This window comes from Electrona antarctica, assembly GCF_951216825.1.
Source record: "Electrona antarctica genome assembly, chromosome: 4".
Lineage (NCBI taxonomy): Eukaryota > Metazoa > Chordata > Actinopteri > Myctophiformes > Myctophidae > Electrona > Electrona antarctica.
The window spans coordinates 45,752,500-45,772,442 of NC_136809.1; the positions used below are offsets into that span (position 1 = coordinate 45,752,500).

At 45.8% G+C, this 19,943-nt stretch overlaps 1 protein-coding gene across 7 annotated transcripts in view; it reads left to right on the forward strand.

Annotated features, from left to right (window-relative positions):
• Window positions 1–16,580, forward strand: part of tbc1d1 (TBC1 (tre-2/USP6, BUB2, cdc16) domain family, member 1) — a 74,230-nt gene extending 57,650 nt beyond the window's left edge. For 5 of the 7 annotated variants that reach the window (XM_079498994.1, XM_079498997.1, XM_079498996.1 and 2 more), the window contains 8 exons: window positions 809–970; window positions 4,019–4,174; window positions 6,541–6,641; window positions 8,603–8,746; window positions 10,392–10,551; window positions 12,166–12,335; window positions 13,896–14,078; window positions 14,931–16,580. In XM_079498994.1, coding sequence (XP_079355120.1) covers window positions 809–970; window positions 4,019–4,174; window positions 6,541–6,641; window positions 8,603–8,746; window positions 10,392–10,551; window positions 12,166–12,335; window positions 13,896–14,078; window positions 14,931–15,275 — 1,421 coding nt within the window. In that variant the 3' untranslated portion in view covers window positions 15,276–16,580. Of the gene's footprint in view, window positions 1–808; window positions 971–4,018; window positions 4,175–6,540; window positions 6,642–8,602; window positions 8,747–8,952; window positions 8,975–10,285; window positions 10,355–10,391; window positions 10,552–12,165; window positions 12,336–13,895; window positions 14,079–14,930 lie in introns of those variants that run through there. The other 2 variants (XM_079498995.1, XM_079499000.1) reach the window with 2 other exon arrangements.
• The last annotated feature ends 3,363 nt before the right edge of the window (window positions 16,581–19,943 follow it).

Here is a 19,943-nt window from a genome sequence, read left to right on the forward strand (position 1 = left end):
GTTTCAGTAATGATTACATACTATCTCATTTCCGCCTCCACATCCTGAGAAAGCATCCGTGTGTTTTTGGAATAGAACTGTTCCTGCTATTTTGTGCTTGTCCCTTATGGTGCGTTCACACGGCAGACGCAAAGACGAATGGGAGTATCATTTGGAGCAGCTACATGCATCATTGAGTCTTTGCATCGTCATGTCGCTGACGATTAATTTGACAATGAATGGTAGACTGCGGCGTTGCGTCTGCGTGTGTGAACGCAACACATTAGTGATGATGACATCGCCCCCCCCCCCCCCCCCCCCCCCCCCCCCCCCCCCCCAGTCCTGCCAAGTTCCAGCTGGTCAGTGGTCACTGGGTGGACACCTCTCAGAGAGCAGGAAGGGTGGAGAGAGACACAAGGGAGAGGAGTGGGAGGAGGAGAAAGGGTTGGGCAGAGGGAGGAATGGAGTGTGTGGATAACGAAAGAGAAAATGGGTGCAAAAAGATAGGTATGGAAATAAGGGAGGTGGTTGTGTGTGGGTAGAAAAAACAAAGATAGAAGCAGTGGGTTCAAAGCGGTCGAGATAAGGGTGGGAGGGGGGGTGTTGTCCTAATTGATGAGTGAACCCAGAGTGTTTTTCCCGTTTTCTTTGATCACTGGCGTCGAAACATTGTAACCGTTTTACAGTTTGTGTGTTTTGTGTCTGTACCTGCATACTGTGTTTGTAAACTGTGCAGAAAATCTGTGTTCATTTCTGTGTGTGTGTGTGCTTGTGCTTGTGCTTGTGCTTGTGCGTGTGCGTGTGCGTGTGCGTGCGTGTGCGTGCGCAGCCTCAGCACATGACTTGCAGAACAAGCGTCTGAAGTTGGACTACGAGGAGATAACTCCATGTCTAAAGGACGTCACTGTTGTCTGGGAGAAGATGCTGGGAACCCCCGGGAGGTCAAAGGTCAAGTTTGACGCCGAGACCATCCATGCTTGTGTCACACAAGGTACCCATGACCAACATTCCATTCAGTTTTATTTTTGTTAAACGTGCAGGTTGCAGAACTTCTCCTATAGGTCTCCTTCACTATTTGCGTCTTTGGCTTGCCGTCAGGGGAGAGACGGCGTTCGGGAAATCTTGACCCATGAATTAGCCCAAGCGCTTTCTGCCCGTCTTTGTGATGTAGCTCTGCGGTAGCGGTTTAGATGAGGGTACTTCCACACCGCCGCCAGTCTCTCTTCGAACCCAGCGCTGATGTTGATACGGTATATTGGGTTCCCCAATAGGCGGCCCGCGGGCCATTTGCCATCTCGTCCGGCCCTCACCAACCCCCTGACAAAAATAAATAAATAAATAACGTTTTTGAGGGGGGGGGGGGGATAGTGAAAGTTCCAGGCTCGTCAACGATCACCGTTCAACAGGGAGGCAATTATGTTTCTGCAACTGTTAAATAGGTCTTCTACTGTACATCAGTGGTTGTATTGATGTTGGTGCTATAGGAGAGATAACAGGCAAACCTTGATCAAAATAACAATTCTGACACATTACTGCCCACTTGCCCAGCCCTCTAGGCGAGATCGTGGCGCTAGTGCCAGAGAAATCCACAAAATAAGCAGAGAACAAGTGTCGCTTCCGCCCGAGCCGGAAGTGATGTAGTCCGGATCTGTAGTGTAGCAAGGGGCCTAGGCGAGGGGACGGACGAGGCCCCCGGAGAAGCATCATGATTAGCGCGGCTCGGATTAATGTATTAATAGGCTCTAAACATGGCCTTTATGTAAATGAAACTATTGAACGGCATCGTAAAAGTTAATGTCTCCGAGCAAAACACGGCCGTATCGAAAAACTATTTCTTATCTCCTTCAGCAACACGGCAGACTCCATATCCCCAGGCCAGTGCCCAATCAAAGCTGTGAGACATTAATGACACCGCGTGAGCTGCTAGAAATGTCGGGCTGTATGAGCCAAGTGGCTCCCGGCCTGAGACGTTCCAAATGATGTCCACGAGCCAAATAAATCTGGCTCACATGGGCTTGTCTTACACTGTATAAATTAGGCTTTAGTCTCTACTTGTGCGAGTAGTGCAGTATCTCCTTGTTCCATATAGCACAGGACCCTCTGTCCTGTTACATGACCTCCTTGTTCCATATAGCACAGGACCCTCTGTCCTGTTACATGCAGTATTACCAGGGGAGTCCACAGTCGAGGGGACACTCTGCTTCTGTACAGAACAGAGGAGTACTAAAGTCCACACACACACACACACACACACTGCAAGGCCAGCAGTGTTCAGTGTTGCCAGGTTCTGCGAGAGAAACAAGCATCCAGGAGCAGCCCAGGAGCAATCTGGGAACCCATTGGCAAGACAAAGGAAAAACAGCGCCCTCTTTTCCTTTGACGTTAGTCAACAGTCTGTCTCGAGAGACTAGCCCAAAAGAAGCGAGCCCTTCGCCCCTTACCTTTTGTAGATACAACATAGGCTATTTCCCTATTTTGAATGTGGAATATTTTTGAAACATTTTCACAACACAAATTCTCCCCTGGCATAAAATGTTTTCAGATGGGGGTCTGCAGACAAATATCTATTCTATTATGTGTGGGTCTTTGCAACTACCCGCAACTACAAATATATATATATATATAAACTATCCCAAGATGGCTTATAATAAGCGGACATGGCAACACTAGCAGTATTCTAACTTGGTTAAAGGTAGGGTAAGTGGGTCATTTTCTTTGGTCAAAATGTTAAATGTTAAAAAGCTATATATAAGATATATTGTGATAGTACTCATTGGTTGTTAAGTAACAGGACTCAGGAGTCTCCAACTCTCCTTGTCTCTCTTTTTATTAGACAGAAATATAATATCAGAATATAATGATGTTACCTTTTAAAAAAAAGGTATATTCAGTGATTTCACTTAATTCAAATATCACTAATTTTTTTGTTCTGTTGTGATAATCCTCCCTACTATTGGGTGTGCTGACCATATAAGGAGTTCCTCCCTGTCCCCAGTTAACCCCTGGGGTAAAAAAAAAAAAAACGTTTCGTTTTTGGCGAGGTGGCCCAGGCTTCATCCAATCAGGATAGAGAGGGGCCTTCCGCCAATCATGATAGAGCGGGGGCGGGCTTTAGTGTGTGTGCTGTTGGCCTGTTGCGTATCCCCCCCACTGTAGTGCGTGCATGTGCACATCTTGTTACCGGGGCAGACCGGGGGTTTTCCAAATCACTGAATGCTCATTTAAACCAAAAAATATCACTTACCGAAGGTGTGAGATTGTTTGGCCACCCTCTCTGATTGCGGGTTTGGTAAAAGGTGGGCTCAAAGCCCATCTTGATCCAGTCAACATTGGTTTGGAGAGGGGTGTGGGGTGTGGGGTCTGTCTAATGAACACAAGGCAAGACATGTTTCTGGCAGTGATTACTATCAGAATATAGAGTTTTAATGTTTGGTTTTTATCAAAATACATCTCTCTTACACTACCTTTAATGATTATTTGATTACCTCATGTCTCAGACATCGGAATCATTGTCTTTGGCAGGAATAAACGGTCTCCCGCTCACTTTAAACTTGCTATAGTTACAAGATAACGCTAATTACAGTGGACATGCTGTCATCGTAAATGTAGCTCACCCTTCATTTTTTGGAGGTGTTAACTGATTTGATATTGTTTGAGATAGTAGACGGTAATACTAGACATTACCTCATCACATGAGTGCACGGGTTGAATTGCCTATGTTTCAGGCGCTAAATCGCATTTCACGTTTTCGGGCAACACGTTGTGTGTAGCGTTGTGCGGGTATCCAGTTATGGCGGGTGTCGACGGTACCTCCACTCGCTCGCTTAACTAAACTCCACCCACCCACTAAACTAGTTTGGTGGGTGGAGAGGAAACTAAACTGGGGAGTTCATCACCCATTATGGTGAGACGGGGTCATGGCAATAGTCTCACATAAATAACCCACGTTCTGAATTCCTGAAATGTTTGTCACTTTTCTCAAAATACCACCTCCCACCCACCCCCGCTGCCTGCCATAAATCTTGCCATCATTTGTCAGGTGTTCCCAGGCAACATCGAGGGGAGATCTGGAAGTGCCTCTCAGAGCAGTATCTGCTGAGACAGCTGCCCAGCCGCCCGCCCGCCAACCAAACCCCTTACAAAGAGCTGCTGAAACAACTCACTTCACAGCAACACGCCATCCTCATAGACCTGGGTAAGGCATGCACACACACACGTACTGTACACGTGTACACACACACGTACACACACAATACATATTATGCACGAGAGTAATACAATCATTAGTGCTTTCTCACACATCTATAAATCTAGAATCGACAGCGTATAGTGTCACAGTCCCGCCCCCTTTCAGAACGACGAGGGCACCAGGAAATAATTCCCATTCATTTTCCCCATAGATATTTCAAAAATAATTTATTTAAAGACCTTAAAAGCCTCGAACAAAGCCAAGTTGACAAAAAAAATCATGCGGAACAGATAATTAGAAAGACGAAAAAAGGGCAGGGTACAACACTTTTTGTTGTTTTTCTTCCTTCTAATTATTTGTTCGGCCCAAAAATATGTGTTTATTGTCATGATTTGTCAACATGGCTGTTGGCTTTATTCGAGGCTTTTAAGGTCTTTAAATAAATACTTTTTGGAATGTTTATGGGGAAAATGAATGGGAATTGTCTCCTGGTGCCCTCGTCCTTCTGAAAGGGGGTGGGACTACGACACTCTATAGTAGTTGAAACGTAAAAGACCCTTATGACCTGACGATGACCTCTTTCACCCTTGCTGTTCAGCACCTCCTGCAACAAAATAACACACCGCACCTTCACACCTCTGTGCCCCTCACACGCACGCGCGCGCGCGCGCGCGCACACACACACACACACACACACACACACACACACACACTACGACACTCTATAGTAGTTAACTTGAAACGCAAAAGACCCTTATGACCTGACGATGACCTCTTTTTTTTGTAACGGTTTCACCCTTGCTGTTCAGCACCTCCTGCAACAAAATAACACACCGCACCTTCACACCTCTGTGCCCCTCGCACACGCACGCACGCACGCACACACACACACACACACACACACACAGTATACACCGCACCCCTTCTAACACTTAACCATCCTCCATCTCGCCATCTCTTTCATCCACCCATCATGTATCGTTCGCTCTCCACAATAAAACCGGGTGGAGAAAGGCGGTAATATCATACACACAGACAGCTGACTGCTGTTTAACAGCAGGGTGGGTCTGCCACGATTAGTGGCATTATGGAGCATGAACACACACACACACAGGTGACATGATGCTGTACACAGATGACGATGGCGCAAAATCAGCATCGCAAACAGACAGGGAACAGCAGGGAGAGATTAAAGATCACCATCACAGACAGACAGCAGGGAGAGATTTAAGACATGCGTCGGAAACGGTTGGGGAACAGAAAAGATCAGCCTACTGTAACTAACTAACAGGGAAAATGAGGGTGTGTTTGAAGTAGTGTTGATTTTGACAGCAAATTTTCATTTTAGTTTAGTCATAGTCTTTTGAATATTATAGTCATGACGTGTTGTGAGCTTGTAGATCGGCTATTTTCAGCATGCAACCAAAACATAAAATGTAACTTTTAGTTCTACTGGATCTCTTTTCCACTTGCCCCTCGCTAACATTTTAGTCAATTTATTGACGAAATTGTCAATATATTTAGTCATAGTTTTTGTCAGTTTTTATTTAGTTTTTATTCAGTTCTCCTCAGTTTAAAATGGTAGTCGACGAACATTTTTCGACGGAATCAACACTACTTTGAAGTGAGTTTTTCGCTCTCTCGCACTCGTCACTCAACACCAGTTCTGGACTGTTCTAGACTGTCCTACCTGCAGGCAGGGGAGTGGTGGCGTCAGGCCATTGTGTTCTCAAGGACTGCAATAATAACCCCATTGCTGCCCCGAAGGCCATTCCACCTATGCAAATACTGTACACCCAAACACTCACACACAGTCGTCTGTGTCCTCTTTTAAATCCTCACTGTCAGTCACTGTGAAGTCCAGAAGCCCGTGAACTCAAAGTGCGTGCACTCACACGCACACGCATATATACACCTGTCAATTATAAGCATGAGAATGCTCTTTTACTGGTCCCCAGTCCCTCATTATGTTGTCAGATGTCAAAAGGTGTGTCTCCGTTGCTGCCTTAAAGTTAAGCTTTAGAAAGAATGATGTTGGGTACATTCAGCGTATGTTGGAAATGTTGATGAATCTGACCATTTGGAATGTCTTCTCGAAAGTAGATTTTCTCCATGGGGATCAATAGAACTTTGGCTAATCTATCTTATCTACATTCTACTGTATCTACAGTATCTGTGTTCATTCATGGGTCAACGTCCCATTTTAACAGTGAACATCTGAAGGAAAAGCCAAGAGAGTTTGACGAATAGTCACGTAGAAACCTTAAACGTTTGTTTACAGTTGTAATTCAGGCAACTGATCTGTTCAGCATGCCTTGTGCTCATTAAATAGGTGGATATGCTTCTCTCACCTTCGTTCCATTTCTCTCCAGGTCGTACGTTCCCCACTCATCCATATTTCCAGGCTCAGCTTGGGGCAGGACAGCTGTCTCTTTATAATCTACTGAAAGCCTACTCCCTGCTGGATCCTGAGGTACATTCTTTAAGTCTTTCTCACTCTCCTCTTTCCCTCTTCCCTAGCTCTATGTGTCTTTCCCTCTTCCCTAGCTCCTCTTTCCCTCTTCCCTAGCTCCTCTTTCCCTCTTCCCTAGCTCCTCTTTCCCTCTTCCCTAGCTCTATGTGTCTTTCCCTCTTCCCTAGCTCCTCTTTCCCTCTTCCCTAGCTCTATGTGTCTTTCCCTCTTCCCTAGCTCCTCTTTCCCTCTTCCCTAGCTCCTCTTTCCCTCTTCCCTAGCTCCTCTTTCCCTCTTCCCTAGCTCCTCTTTCCCTCTTCCCTAGCTCCTCTTTCCCTCTTCCCTAGCTCCTCTTTCCCTCTTCCCTAGCTCCTCTTTCCCTCTTCCCTAGCTCCTCTTTCCCTCTTCCCTAGCTCCTCTTTCCCTCTTCCCTAGCTCTATGTGTCTTTCCCTCTTCCCTAGCTCCTCTTTCCCTCTTCCCTAGCTCTATGTGTCTTTCCCTCTTCCCTAGCTCCTCTTTCCCTCTTCCCTATCTCCTCTTTCCCTCTTCCCTAGCTCTATGTGTCTTTCCCTCTTCCCTAGCTCTTCTTTCCCTCTTCCCTAGCTCCTCTTTCCCTCTTCCCTAGCTCTATGTGTCTTTCCCTCTTCCCTAGCTCTATGTGTCTTTCCCTCTTCCCTAGCTCTTCTTTCCCTCTTCCCTAGCTCCTCTTTCCCTCTTCCCTAGCTCTATGTGTCTTTCCCTATTCCCTAGCTCTATGTGTCTTTCTTACCCTCTAAGGACCCGAAACCCACCAGACGCCGGTCACATAGACACCGGTTCACTTTCGCACCCATGTTAGTTAATGAGTGCAGTTGTTCTCGCTGGCCATGCACGGACCCTCCGCTCGCACTCGGGAAGCACATTTTTCAGATCTGTGTTCTCATGGAAATACAAAGAACACGCGTCCGTGTTGTTCGGGAGTTGAACCCGCGGCACACTGCCAGACTGGATTACCAGCCATGGTGCCCAGACAGCTACGCCAGCCGCCCGGACCCACAAAGCGTACATTTTGAACGAAGGCAGAGAGCGATGTGTCTTTGGCCACTGGCCGTGTTTTCTCCCTGCCCATCACTCCATCGCATCGGCAGAAATGGAAACTGCAAAAACTGTGCTGTGGGAAACTAAAGCTGTGCGCAGTTGTAAACACAGTGACATATCACGTCTAGGGTTGGGAACCTTCGATTTGAACGATTCCGGTTCCTTAACGACTGCCTCTTAACGGTCTGATTCCTTCACGGTTCCCTTTACCGATTCCTAATGGATCCTTACAGGACTCTAACTCTGAGAGTGTGGAAATGGAACCAAATGGACCCGTTTGTAGTAGTACACTCTCAGTGTATACCAGTTCTGACAGTGTGATAAAAAAACGGTTCCAGAAACGGTTCCAAATACGATTCCAGTTCTTCAATCTCAGAAACGGGTCTAAAAAAAGAACCGGTTCTGGGTCCCAACCCTAATCACGGCCACAATGCACAGGCGATGTGCCTGTGGCTGTGCGGATGTGCATCTGGTGGGGTCCGGGGCGTAACTCGTAAAGAAATCAATATTGCCAAATATCCCTAGGGTAAACACACTGAATCAACAATCATGAAAGAAACAAGGCTATGTCCTGTGGCGGAACACAATAGCACAACAATATCTACACAGGTGGTATAACTTGGCCTACACCTAATAATAAGTTATTGTTGTGGGGAAGGGGGGAAAGCCCCTACCACATTATTTTCTAAAACCAGTTTAATCCAACTTGTTTTCGTGTATGATTTATGATGATATATATGTATATGTGTATATACCACAGGCACACTTCCTCCTTCACATTTCATATGTTTGTCATGGAGAAACACTCGTGCAGTGGGCTACTTTTGTTGTTGTTTTTATTTTTATTTTGTTATCCTCACCATCTGCGTGGGTGCTAACTGTAATTGCTGCTGTTGTCCTATAGGTGGGGTACTGCCAGGGCCTGTCCTTCATAGCGGGCGTGCTGTTGTTACACCTGGGGGAGGAGGACGCCTTCCACATGCTGAAGTTCCTAATGTACGACATTGGGCTCCGCAAGCAATACAGGCCGGACATGATCATACTGCAGGTGAAGAACCACTCACTGTCCACATAGCAATACAGGCCGGACATGATCATACTGCAGGTGACGAACCACTCACTGTCCACATAGCAATACAGACCGGACATGATCATACTGCAGGTGAAGAACCACTCACTGTCCACATAGCAATACAGACCGGACATGATCATACTGCAGGTGATGAACCACTCACTGTCCACATAGCAATACAGACCAGACATGATCATACTGCAGGTGAAGATGGCACACGTTCACAGGCCTGTCCAGGGACGTGCTAACGTGTTAGAGAGGCAGGGGCTGAAATCCCATATAAAGAGGGCACTTTTGGACAAAAATAGCTGATCTACAAGCTCTCAACGCGTCGCAGCGCGACGCGTTGAGAGCTTGTAGATCAGCTATTTTCGAGGTGCAACCCAGCACTCTTTAGCTACTGGAGATGTATGGTGTACGTACGGCATGGATCTCTAAACAAATTTGATCAATGCAAAATACTGTGTTCAAGTTCAGGAGACTTTGGAAAAAAGTGGCATTTGCATTTCTTTCACCATAGCAAATGCTGCATTTGTGGTCTGGAAAGGGCAGTTGTTTTACAGACGGGTAAAAGGGCAGGGGCTGAAGCCCCCTTTGATGTCTATGTGTGCACGTCCCTGGCCCTGTCCCACCACCACTCACACTGTCCACATATCAATACAGTCTACAGGGGACGATGGCACACATTCACAGCCCTGTCCCACCACCACTCACATTGTCCACATATCAATACAGGCTACATGGGACGATGGCACACATTCACAGCCCTGTCCCACCACCACTCACATTGTCCACATATCAATACAGGCTACAGGGGACGATGGCACACATTCACAGCCCTGTCCCACCACCACTCACATTGTCCACATATCAATACAGGCTACAGGGGACGATGGCACACGTTCAGAGCCCTGTCCCACCACCACTCACATTGTCCACATATCCGTCCAACCAAAATCGCTCCCCCCATCAGACCACAGTGAGCATGTTGTCCTGTGATGTCCCATGTCCAGTGGTGTACGGTAACCAAGTACATTCACTTAAGTACTGTACCTAAGTACAATTTTGAGGTATTTCCAATACTTTTACTTCTACTCCACTACATCTCGGATCCAAATGTTGTCCTTTTACTCCACTACATATTATTTGAAAACTTTTTGTTACTAGTTATTTTGTAGATGCATGCATTAACCACTTCAGCCCTATATACTGTACATTTCCGCCATTTGAAAATAGTTGATCTACAAGCTCACAATGCGTCGCAATGCGACGCATTGTGACCTTGTAGATCTGCTATTTTCAAAATATTGTGACATTCTGCATAACGAGTACTTTCAATTTTGGTACTTTAAGTACTACATTTTGATGGCAATACTTTTGTACAACAGTACATTTTGAATTCCGGACTTTTACTTTGCAACAGTAGTATTATTACGACATTGCAGTATTGATGATACCACTTTTACTTCAGTGGAAAACAATGAGTACTTTTTCCCACCACTGTCCGTCCGTCAGATCCACATGTACCAGCTGTCGCGGCTGCTCCACGACTACCACAGGGACCTGTACATCCACTGACCTGTACATCCACTGACCTGTACATCCACTGTCTGTCTGTCAGATCCACATGTACCAGCTGTCGCGGCTGCTCCACGACTACCACAGGGACCTGTACATCCACCTGGAGCAGCAGGAGATCGGCCCCAGCCTCTACGCCACGCCCTGGTTCCTCACCGCCTTCGCCTCGCACTTCCCCCTGGGCTTCGTGGCCAGGGTCTTCGGTAAGCACCCCTGGACTATACAGTTCTCAGTCGCCATGACATGATTTCATGTCATTTGGATTCCATAGAAGCCCAGCGTGTCTTGTGTGAAAGCATTGCTGCGCACCGAAAATAGCAGATCTACAAGCTCGCAACACGTCGCAGCGCGACGTGTTGTGAGCTTACAGACTGGCTATTTTCGGTCATTTGTTGTTGGGCATGGTGTGGGGGAAAAGCTTGGAATAAAATATTAAGGGCTTAATTTAATTTGTTAATTTGAGAAGAATTAAATCAAGCCATTATTTAACTGACATAGAGTTAGTAGCTAGTGGTCTAGACTCCACTGATCTATTCCATTCCAATAGTTGTCCTTATTCTGTTATCTTAACCTTCCATATTAAACTCGTAGTAACTGATTCATTGCAACTTATGTATGAGCGAGCATACAGTATGGGCACATTTCCTAATAATGGTGACTCAACCATTCAATCCAGTACAAGATCCTGTATTCTCTTCTCTTTTTTTTAACACGGCCTCTTTAAATAGTCTCCAGTGTGAATAGATTTTAATCCATTCACGATATTATCGTTACTTGCCTAGAATTTAGATTACCGGCTTATCATCTTTCCTGAGAACTGACCCTGTGTTTACACTGAAAATGCCATCACACCCACATCATAGCCCCCCCCCCCCCCCCCCGCCCCACCCTACCCCTCCATTTGTCTTCTCCCTCCTTCCACTCGTCTACTACATGCCTTTGTTTTCCCTCACCTCCTCATTCTTTTCCATGCCAACGATTTAGTTCACGGTCAATTTCCTGCGTGGTTCTCAGTCACTGAACCTGATCCGCTGGCTCCACACGTTTCGGAGCAGCGCCCTGTGTGTCTGAGTGGCATCGTACAGTGGTGGTGGTGAGGGCTCCGGCAGACGCCATGTGGGGCTCCACGCCTGCATTCCTCTCTCCTTTTAATCTGCCGTGTAATCTGATACAACCCTGACCCAACTTGGCCCTATCTTGATGCGTGCACACGGCGCGCACTCCCCCCCCCCCCCCCCCCCCTTCTCTCTCTCCACACACGCACACACACACACACACCTACCGTATTCGCTTTGTTCACATTAGCTCATGCATGTGTTTGCTTAACGCTTTTTGCTGACGTCAAACCATCCATCAAGCATGAAGCCCTCAAGTTCACATTCAGCACTTAATCCTGTGGTGTGGATGTTGGTATAATCCATAATCCATAAATATGTAAATAAAGCAGGCTGTAACACTCCCCCCCCCACGTCTCTTGGCCGCTTCAGGACTTCCCTGTATTCACATCTCCAAACAACCTGTTTGTGCTTTTATTACTGCTTGTATTTACGTTTATTTCCAACGTTGATGCAGGTCATAGTACTGTTTTCTCCATTCATCTTTTTAGTTTAAAGTGAGTTGAAGCTGGGGGTGTGGGTGAGAGATGGTGAGCAAGCTAACTGTGCCTGTACGTGTGTGTGTTTGTGTGTGTGTATTGTGTATTTGTAGTACTGTATGTAATCTCTCTCTCTCTCTCTCTCTCTCTCTCTCTCTCTCTCTCTCTCTCTCTCTCTCTCTCTCTCTCTCTCTCTCTCTGGCCGCCGTCCTCTCTCCTTCAGACATGTTGTTCCTGCAGGGGTCAGAGGTCATCTTCAAGGTGGCCATGAGCCTGCTGGGCAGCCACAAGCCTCTGATCCTGCAGCATGACAGCCTGGAGTCCATCGTGGACTTCATCAAGACCACCCTGCCCAACCTAGGACTGGTGCAGATGGAGAAGACCATCAATCAGGTGTGTGTGCACTTGCGCAGTTCGATTTTCCTCCACAAGAATTGAGATCACTATTCTCTCACGATTCTCATTTTTTCCATAAAAATATTTATTGTCTTTAGTCTGTAGTTGCTGAACATACTACATTCAAAATGTGGCACCTGGAGCCAACTACTGTGGCTTTAGTGTTTGTATACTAATAATTATAGTCAGAATAGTCATCTGAGTTAAAGATTATAGATGAAGAATTAGCGTTTGAATAAGATTTGTTTGAATAAGTCCAAATTTATTTGAGCCAGAGAGTAACCTAGCTAGGTGGAGGAATACAGACCCAACAAGCAGGAAGACTGCCTCTGTAGAGCAGACTCTGTTGTTGTTCACGTTGCATTCCGTTGTACTCCGTGTAGTAAGTGCAACACTGTGCTTTCATCTTCCATAGAGTGACCTCGTTCAGTTTCGTGGCCTTAGTTCCCGCGATTAGTTACGGTACCTTAGAGAAGAGTACTTAATAATGGAAGGTGTGCTACTGTGCTTGTTGTGAGGTGTGGGTGTGGTGTGGAGTGCCATGGTGTGGCTGTGTTGTGGCTTTGTGTTTTTGTGGTGTGGTGTGGTGTGGTGTTGTTTCTGCCACTGACTGCGTAACAATTTCTCATAAGAAATCATATAATATGCTACCGTCTGCTTCCTTACCGTCGTACATAGATGAACATAATTCCATTGACCTGATGTACTGGCGATAAATGATATGTCTTTATTTACAACCCAATAAGTGCGATTTACCCCCTATTAAATGACAGTGTTGTTATCTGTTATCTCTATTGTTTGAGAGCGATAGGGCTCATGTTTTGCCACGCACGTGCGTGTGTTTGTGAGTAACATGGGATGTAAGATCGGAGCATTCAGAATTAAATGGTGAATGACACTATGTTGCAAAATGAAAAACAAACAAAGAATTCAACAGAAGAGAGTGTGAAGTAAGTGTGCACATACTTGCCAGTCATCGCAAATGTAGTTGTAACAAAGCTCTTGTTCTCAATGACACAATGATACTTTTGACAGGCGGCTTGAAAAGCCAGCTGTCAACAACCACCCAGAGGACTAGTGGCGTTCAGAGTAATACAGTAAGAGAGTGGCGACACTAGCGTTGACTGACTCCCATTGTAACAATGGAATGCGGAAGTGCTCATTCTATCTCAATGGGATAGTTCCAGCCATAGGAGCAATGTTTGGAACTATAGCCCGTAGGCACCCGCTTTGCGGCGAGATCAAAGCATGTCGCTACTCTCCTACTCTACACTCTGGTGGCGATGCAGTGGTGAGATTCTCATGATTGGCTGGCCGGCCTGTCACTCAAGATGACAATGACAGTCCTTTTCACGATTGGACGATTTGTGTGTGTGTGTGTGTGTGTGTGTGTGTGTGTGTGTGTGTGTGTGTGTGTGTGTGTGTGTGTGTGTGTGTGTGTGTGCGTGTGCGTGTGCGTGTGCGCGTGTGCGTGTGCGTGTGCGTGTGCGTGTGCGTGTGCGTGTGCGCGTGCGCGTGCGCGTGTGCGTGTGCGCGCGTGCGTGCGTGCACCATCAGGTGTGTGAGATGGATGTGTCCAAGCAGCTCCAGGCCTATGAAGTGGAGTACCACGTCCTGCAGGATGAGCTGATGGACACGCCCGCTACGCTCAACCAATCGCTCAACCAGCGCACCGCACAGCTAGAAAGAAACAATCAGAGCCTCCGGCAGCAGAACCTTGACCTCCTGGAGGAACTTCAGGTACGACCATAAGGCCACATTCAGATTTCCCAAACTCTCAGCCTCTCGCTCACTCACGCTCGCTCACTCCAGCATGGCCGTGTTACGGTGAAATTGGTGACCTGTTGACATACGTGACCATCTTGTGGACTTCACGTAACTTACATGGAGGTCTTTAAATACGTGGCCTAAATAGCGCAAGGTTGAACTCTGCTACTAAACAAACCGCAATGATTTACGTTCGGACGCTGATGTTATTCAGTTACCCGATGGTCACATATTTGGTCATATATTTTCAGTGGCCAAGTGTGAGTGAGCGAGTGGCCGGCATTTTGGATATTGGAATTCAGCTATAGAGTTATATGACTAGAGCCCCAGCTATTCATTTCAATGGAAGTTACTCACTGGCGTTTGAAGCACCCGGAAGAACGCTCTCTACTCTTCATTTTTCTTGATTTGGACACCAAAATGTGGTTCATGAACGAGCGCTCAGTGTTAAACCCCAGCTGCGCGCTCTTTTGCTTTGCATGTACTTCGCCCACCTGCAGTTCCTGCTTTGGCCAGTAGGGCAAGGCGCATTCACTGTTTCCCAGAAACTCTGGGGTCTGGGTACGAGTCTCTCTCTCACACGCAGTGACGCGTACACACACACACACACACACACACTTCATACTGCAATAGCTCTAATAACAAGTCAGCCCTACAGAAGACAGCCTGTTCCTTTCTGTTTGTTATTGTGTTGTTGTTTTGTCTCCTCATCTGCTTTCAATGACCCGTCCTCCCTCTCTCCCTCTCTCTCTCTCTCTCTCTCTCTCTCTCTCTCTCTCTCTCTCTCTCTCTCTCTCTCTCTCTCCCCCCCACCCCACTCTCCAGGTGTCCCAGGCCCGGGTCTGCAGCATGGAGAGCCATGTGGGGATCCTGGTTGACTCGGAGGGCCAGCTGAAGGAGCAGGTGTCTGCCCTGGAGGAGGAGAAGAGATGCCTGCAGAGCACGGTCACACACCTGCACAGCCTCCTCGTCAGCCTGGGCATCTACGCCACCCCCGACGGACACTCGCTGACCCCCGACGGACACTTGCTGACCCCCGACGGACACACACACGCAGCCCTCACACACACCCAGCGGCGCGGTGGGCCAGACAGTGGGGCGAACGGACTGGGGAACGGGATGCCGCTCTCTCTTCTTCCCCACCCGCTGGCTCTCCCGGATGGCCCGTAAAACAAACCACACTGACCAACTCACTGAGAACACTAAGCTGGGCTGCATGGGACGCAGCGAGCAGAGAGAAGCTATGGCTGCCTGGGACTTCTAAGAACCAGGAGGAGGAGGTCTGGTTGGTCGGTTGGTCGGGAGGAGAGATGTTAAGATGATTCCTTCATCTGCTTTGCAGCCTCCAGAATGTTCTAGATGGCACCAATCACACCATGCCAAATAAATCACCAGAAAAAGAAGGGAGATGGAGGTGTTGGAGGGAGACCAGGCGTAGGAGACTGTCGGCCCCTGTGCGACTTTGCTTGCACAGGGGCCGATTCTCAATTGGCCCCCAGCTCAATTCTTTTGTTTAAAACGAATGTGTGATTCGACCAACAGTCTCCCAAAGAAAGCACTGTATGTACACACTGGGTCCGCACTGTGACATGAGACCCAATGCACGTTACATTTGCACCATACTTGTAATTTTGTCTTTTCTTTTTTTTTATGTTTTGTATGTTTGTTTGTTTTGTGTGTTGTTATGCGTGTGTATATGACAGGGTTTGAGTTTGTGCTCATGAATGTAGCGGTTGCAGTGACGCTCAAATGGCAAACGAATGTCTAAATGTTTCAGCCATAACAAAGATTCAACGCCACCTATATCAAACTATACGTCTCATAGGCTGATCATCAGCTTTGGGGCTAATGAGAAAGATCAATGCCTAGCAGAGGAACAGGTTGAATAGTGTTTGTCAGATAGTGATATTTAGCCTCATCTCCATTAAGTACAATAGGAGAGAAAGACTGAACAAAAATATACTGCCATCATCACTCCCCTTTCTTTCCATTGTGAAACTGTTCAACCTCCTTATGTTGATTTCTACTTTCACTCCAATGAACAATGAATGCTCCAATCCAGTTCCTTTGTCATTGGTCTGTCTTGTTCACGCATAGCATACCTGTTGATTGAAACAGAAATGGCTCTGGTTTCATACAAGTAGGTTTTTCTAATCGGTATGAATGTCTGCCTTTTGAGTGCCTGATCAATTCGTTTTTGCGGAATTACAGCAAGGAATGATTCATTTCTGAAATGCTCTGTTTCTGTTAAGACAATCTGTACAACTGCTATAAAACTACCTACTGTATTCAGCACACTGAAAGCTTTACAGACAAAGCTGGAGCTTGTATTGCGTGTGTGTGTGTGTGCGTGCGTGCTATGGCAAATGCATGCATGTCATTCACAGAAACATGTTGATTTACACTGTAAACACATTGCTTTAACTCCCAACTGTCTTTGTTTCAATGCATAATATAATTCATTTTTATTGGTAATTATTGTATTGTCCCGTACTTTGCTGAAATACATCTGCTCACTTTTCCAGTGCAACAGAAGCACAGCCCCCCCCCCCCCCCCCTCTCTCTATTGTTTTGTTGTAGGTGTGTAGTCTAGTGTGTACACAACACAAAGACTAACAAGGAAGTTCTCTCTCTCTCTATTGTGTTGTTGTTGGTGTGTAGTGTGTTGTTGGTGTGTAGTGTGTTGTTGGTGTATAGTGTGTACACACACTCTAACAAGGAAGTTCTTAGGGTATTTACACTTACAGTAAGTGCGAGTGTGTGTCACATTCCTGGCATTGGTGCACCGGTATTCTGTTTCGTTGTTTGCCAGGCATCATTTCCTGCATCGAAACATTCAAGGTAATCATTTTATAATCTTTTGCTGTAAGCGTTTTGCAATTATACAGTACATGACATGTACCATGAGCCCGGGGGGGGGGGGGGGGGTCTCATGGTACATGTGGGGGCTCCCCACCCCCTTTTTTTTAAGATTTTCTTTTGTAATTCTGTGCTTCATTTAGAGAGAGGAAGCCAATGGCAGAGAGGGGAGTTAACAGTATGCAAGACATGACAGGAGTCAGATTGGGTCCTCTCGACTCATTATGGTCATTGCACTAACTGGCTGTGCCACCAAGCGCCACACCTTGATGGGAGAAGCGTGTGTGCGTGTGTGCGTGTGTGCGTGTGTGTGTGTGTGTGTGTGTGTGTGTGTGTGTGTGTGTGTGTGTGTGTGTGTGTGTGTGTGTGTGTGTGTGTGTGTGTGTGTGTGTGTGTGTGTGTGTGTGTGTGTGTGTGTGTGTGTGTGTGTGTGTGTGTGTGTGTGTGTGTGTGTGTTGCATCTATACGGTAATACAGGTGGTTATAAGCTCAGTCAAAATGGCCTTGACTCTGGCTGATAGCAGTCATTCATTGGGGTAATAATGGAGGCATTTCACATTCAGAGGCATGTGATCATCACACATTTCTCTCATGTCATCAGTCCTACGTTACGCTCTGATTTTCGTAGGTAATCTTTTAATCGGCTTCTGCCAAAAAGAGGAGTGTCTTCACGCCACGGTATGATTCCAGAGAACTTGGTGTACACCTGTTCATCAATCACCTGTTCATCAATCACATGTGTGCTGTTTTGGTACATTTGAGCTTTTTATTACATTCAACATGCCGCATATATAACACAATGACAAAGGTCTGCGTAGTTTTTAGGCTTTTTGACTTAAACCCTATTGTATGCACACTAGTCGTGCAACGGTGTCACACAGCGAAAAGAACAGATCTATAAGCTCACACAACACGTCGCATTGTGGTACGTGCATCGGGTAATTTTCGGGAGGTGGGAGGGGGCTACATTTTTTAATATTTGCACCCATAATGTCATGCCGAGAATAGCTACACCAGGTTGAAAATGGTTAAATCACCACAATACTACATTAGACTAGACTATGTTTTTGGCTGGGGACCCCCGAAAATGCTTTGGCCATGTATCGCGACCCCTGACCCGCCCCCCTCCCCACCACCAATACAAATGTACCGCTACAGATAGATAGATTCTTTATTTTTGTGTCATACACCCAAGGCGCCCAGCCCACATGGACTTATAGGACACACCATACAAATCATTGCTTCAATATTGCATAAGTGTACAAGAAACAGTTTTATTTTTTTTTATTTATTTTTTTACACAAACAAAACATTCTGCCTTTTTTCCCACGCTTTGCATAAAAAGTCTGCTAAAGCAAAAATACCTTTCCTAAATCATAGTCCTCTAACCAGAAAAAGTTAACACAGATGGTCATTTTACAAAATAATACATGTCTTAATTCTTCATATAATGGGCAGTAAAACAAAAAAATAATTTCATTTTCAATTTCTTTCACATCCCACACTAAACACACTCTGTCCTCCTCAGGAGTACCAAATTAATCTACCCGTTTCTAAAGCTAATGGTAAGGTCCCAGAATGCAGCTGTGCACAAAAAGATCTCTGACTTTACAATAACCTTAATAATAATAGAGAAAATACATAATAAATAAATACTGAAACCAGATATAATCATTATGGAAGTTTAAGCATGCACGCATGTGTACTATGTAAACTCTAAATTTCTATTTTCCAGCCATTCAGTTGCAATTCTTTTTATATATATATATATATATATATATATATATATATAATTTCGGGACCCCCCGAGGGGTCGCGACCCCAGGTTGAGAACCCCTGGACTAGAGCATCTATTGTACACTGTCAGTTATTGAGGATTTGAATGTTTAACGTTTTCACTCAGGTCACCTGTGCTGACGAGGCCTATCCAGGACAGTCACACCTGCGCACACATTTCTTCCAATCACAAGTAAACTTTAACAGCATGGAATATCACCCATGTTTGGTGGTTAATGTCACATGACTCACAAAACCATCTTTACCTACTGTAATTGTGTGGGGGGAAAAAACAAAAACAAATGGTGGTATTAGTAGTATTCGTGCTGCCCTCCCATGGGTGTAAATGACATTTATTTTTTGTGTTATTTAGAACTTTATAGGCCCCTTGGATGCATATATACTGTACTGTACTGTACTGTACTGTACTTCACCTTGTCCTAGCCTCCCAGGCCAAAAAGGATATTTTCATGACAAAGCAACCCATGTTAAACCAGAAGCCCTAATCCGTGGTTCTCAACCTTTACGAATCATATACAGAGTCCACCCCCCCCCTTCTCCATACACACACATACACAACATAATCATGAACTGAGGACCCCACCACCTTGACAAGCTCTTGGAATTGTAGGAGTTCAGGCATTACATTTCGTCTTTAGTCTTTCTTATAATATTTGACAATTTGGTTTGACCAGTTTTTATAGTATAGTTTTTGATACTTTTGGTGCAGCATGCAGTAGTGGTCTTTAAAAATGTCAAGGTATTAAAAAGGTCTTTAAAGTCAACAAAATCATCTGGGGACCTGACCCGAGAACCACTGCTTTATATAACATGCTCTTCCGGACACACCTGTCTGTGCTAATCAGACTGCTTAGTAGTTAAACCATGCTCAACTTATTTCAATAGGTTTACTGTCTAATCCAGTCTGGCATTAGTAGCACTGGCTGAGATTGGCTATGGTGAATCTATGATAATAATGTTGGTACCTTTTGTGTTATTTTTAGGCTAGACTCTTGCGCACACTAATCTTACCCTTTTTAGCAAGCGGCCATGTGGATTGGGTAATCGTAATTGAGTTGTTGAATTGTTTTGAGCAAGGGTAGTACAAGCCTTACTGTATGCCCTTTTCATGACCTGCATCATAGAGAATGTTGGGGTTGTGTACGTATGTCCTGCGTACTGGGTTCACTTCAGTATCTACTG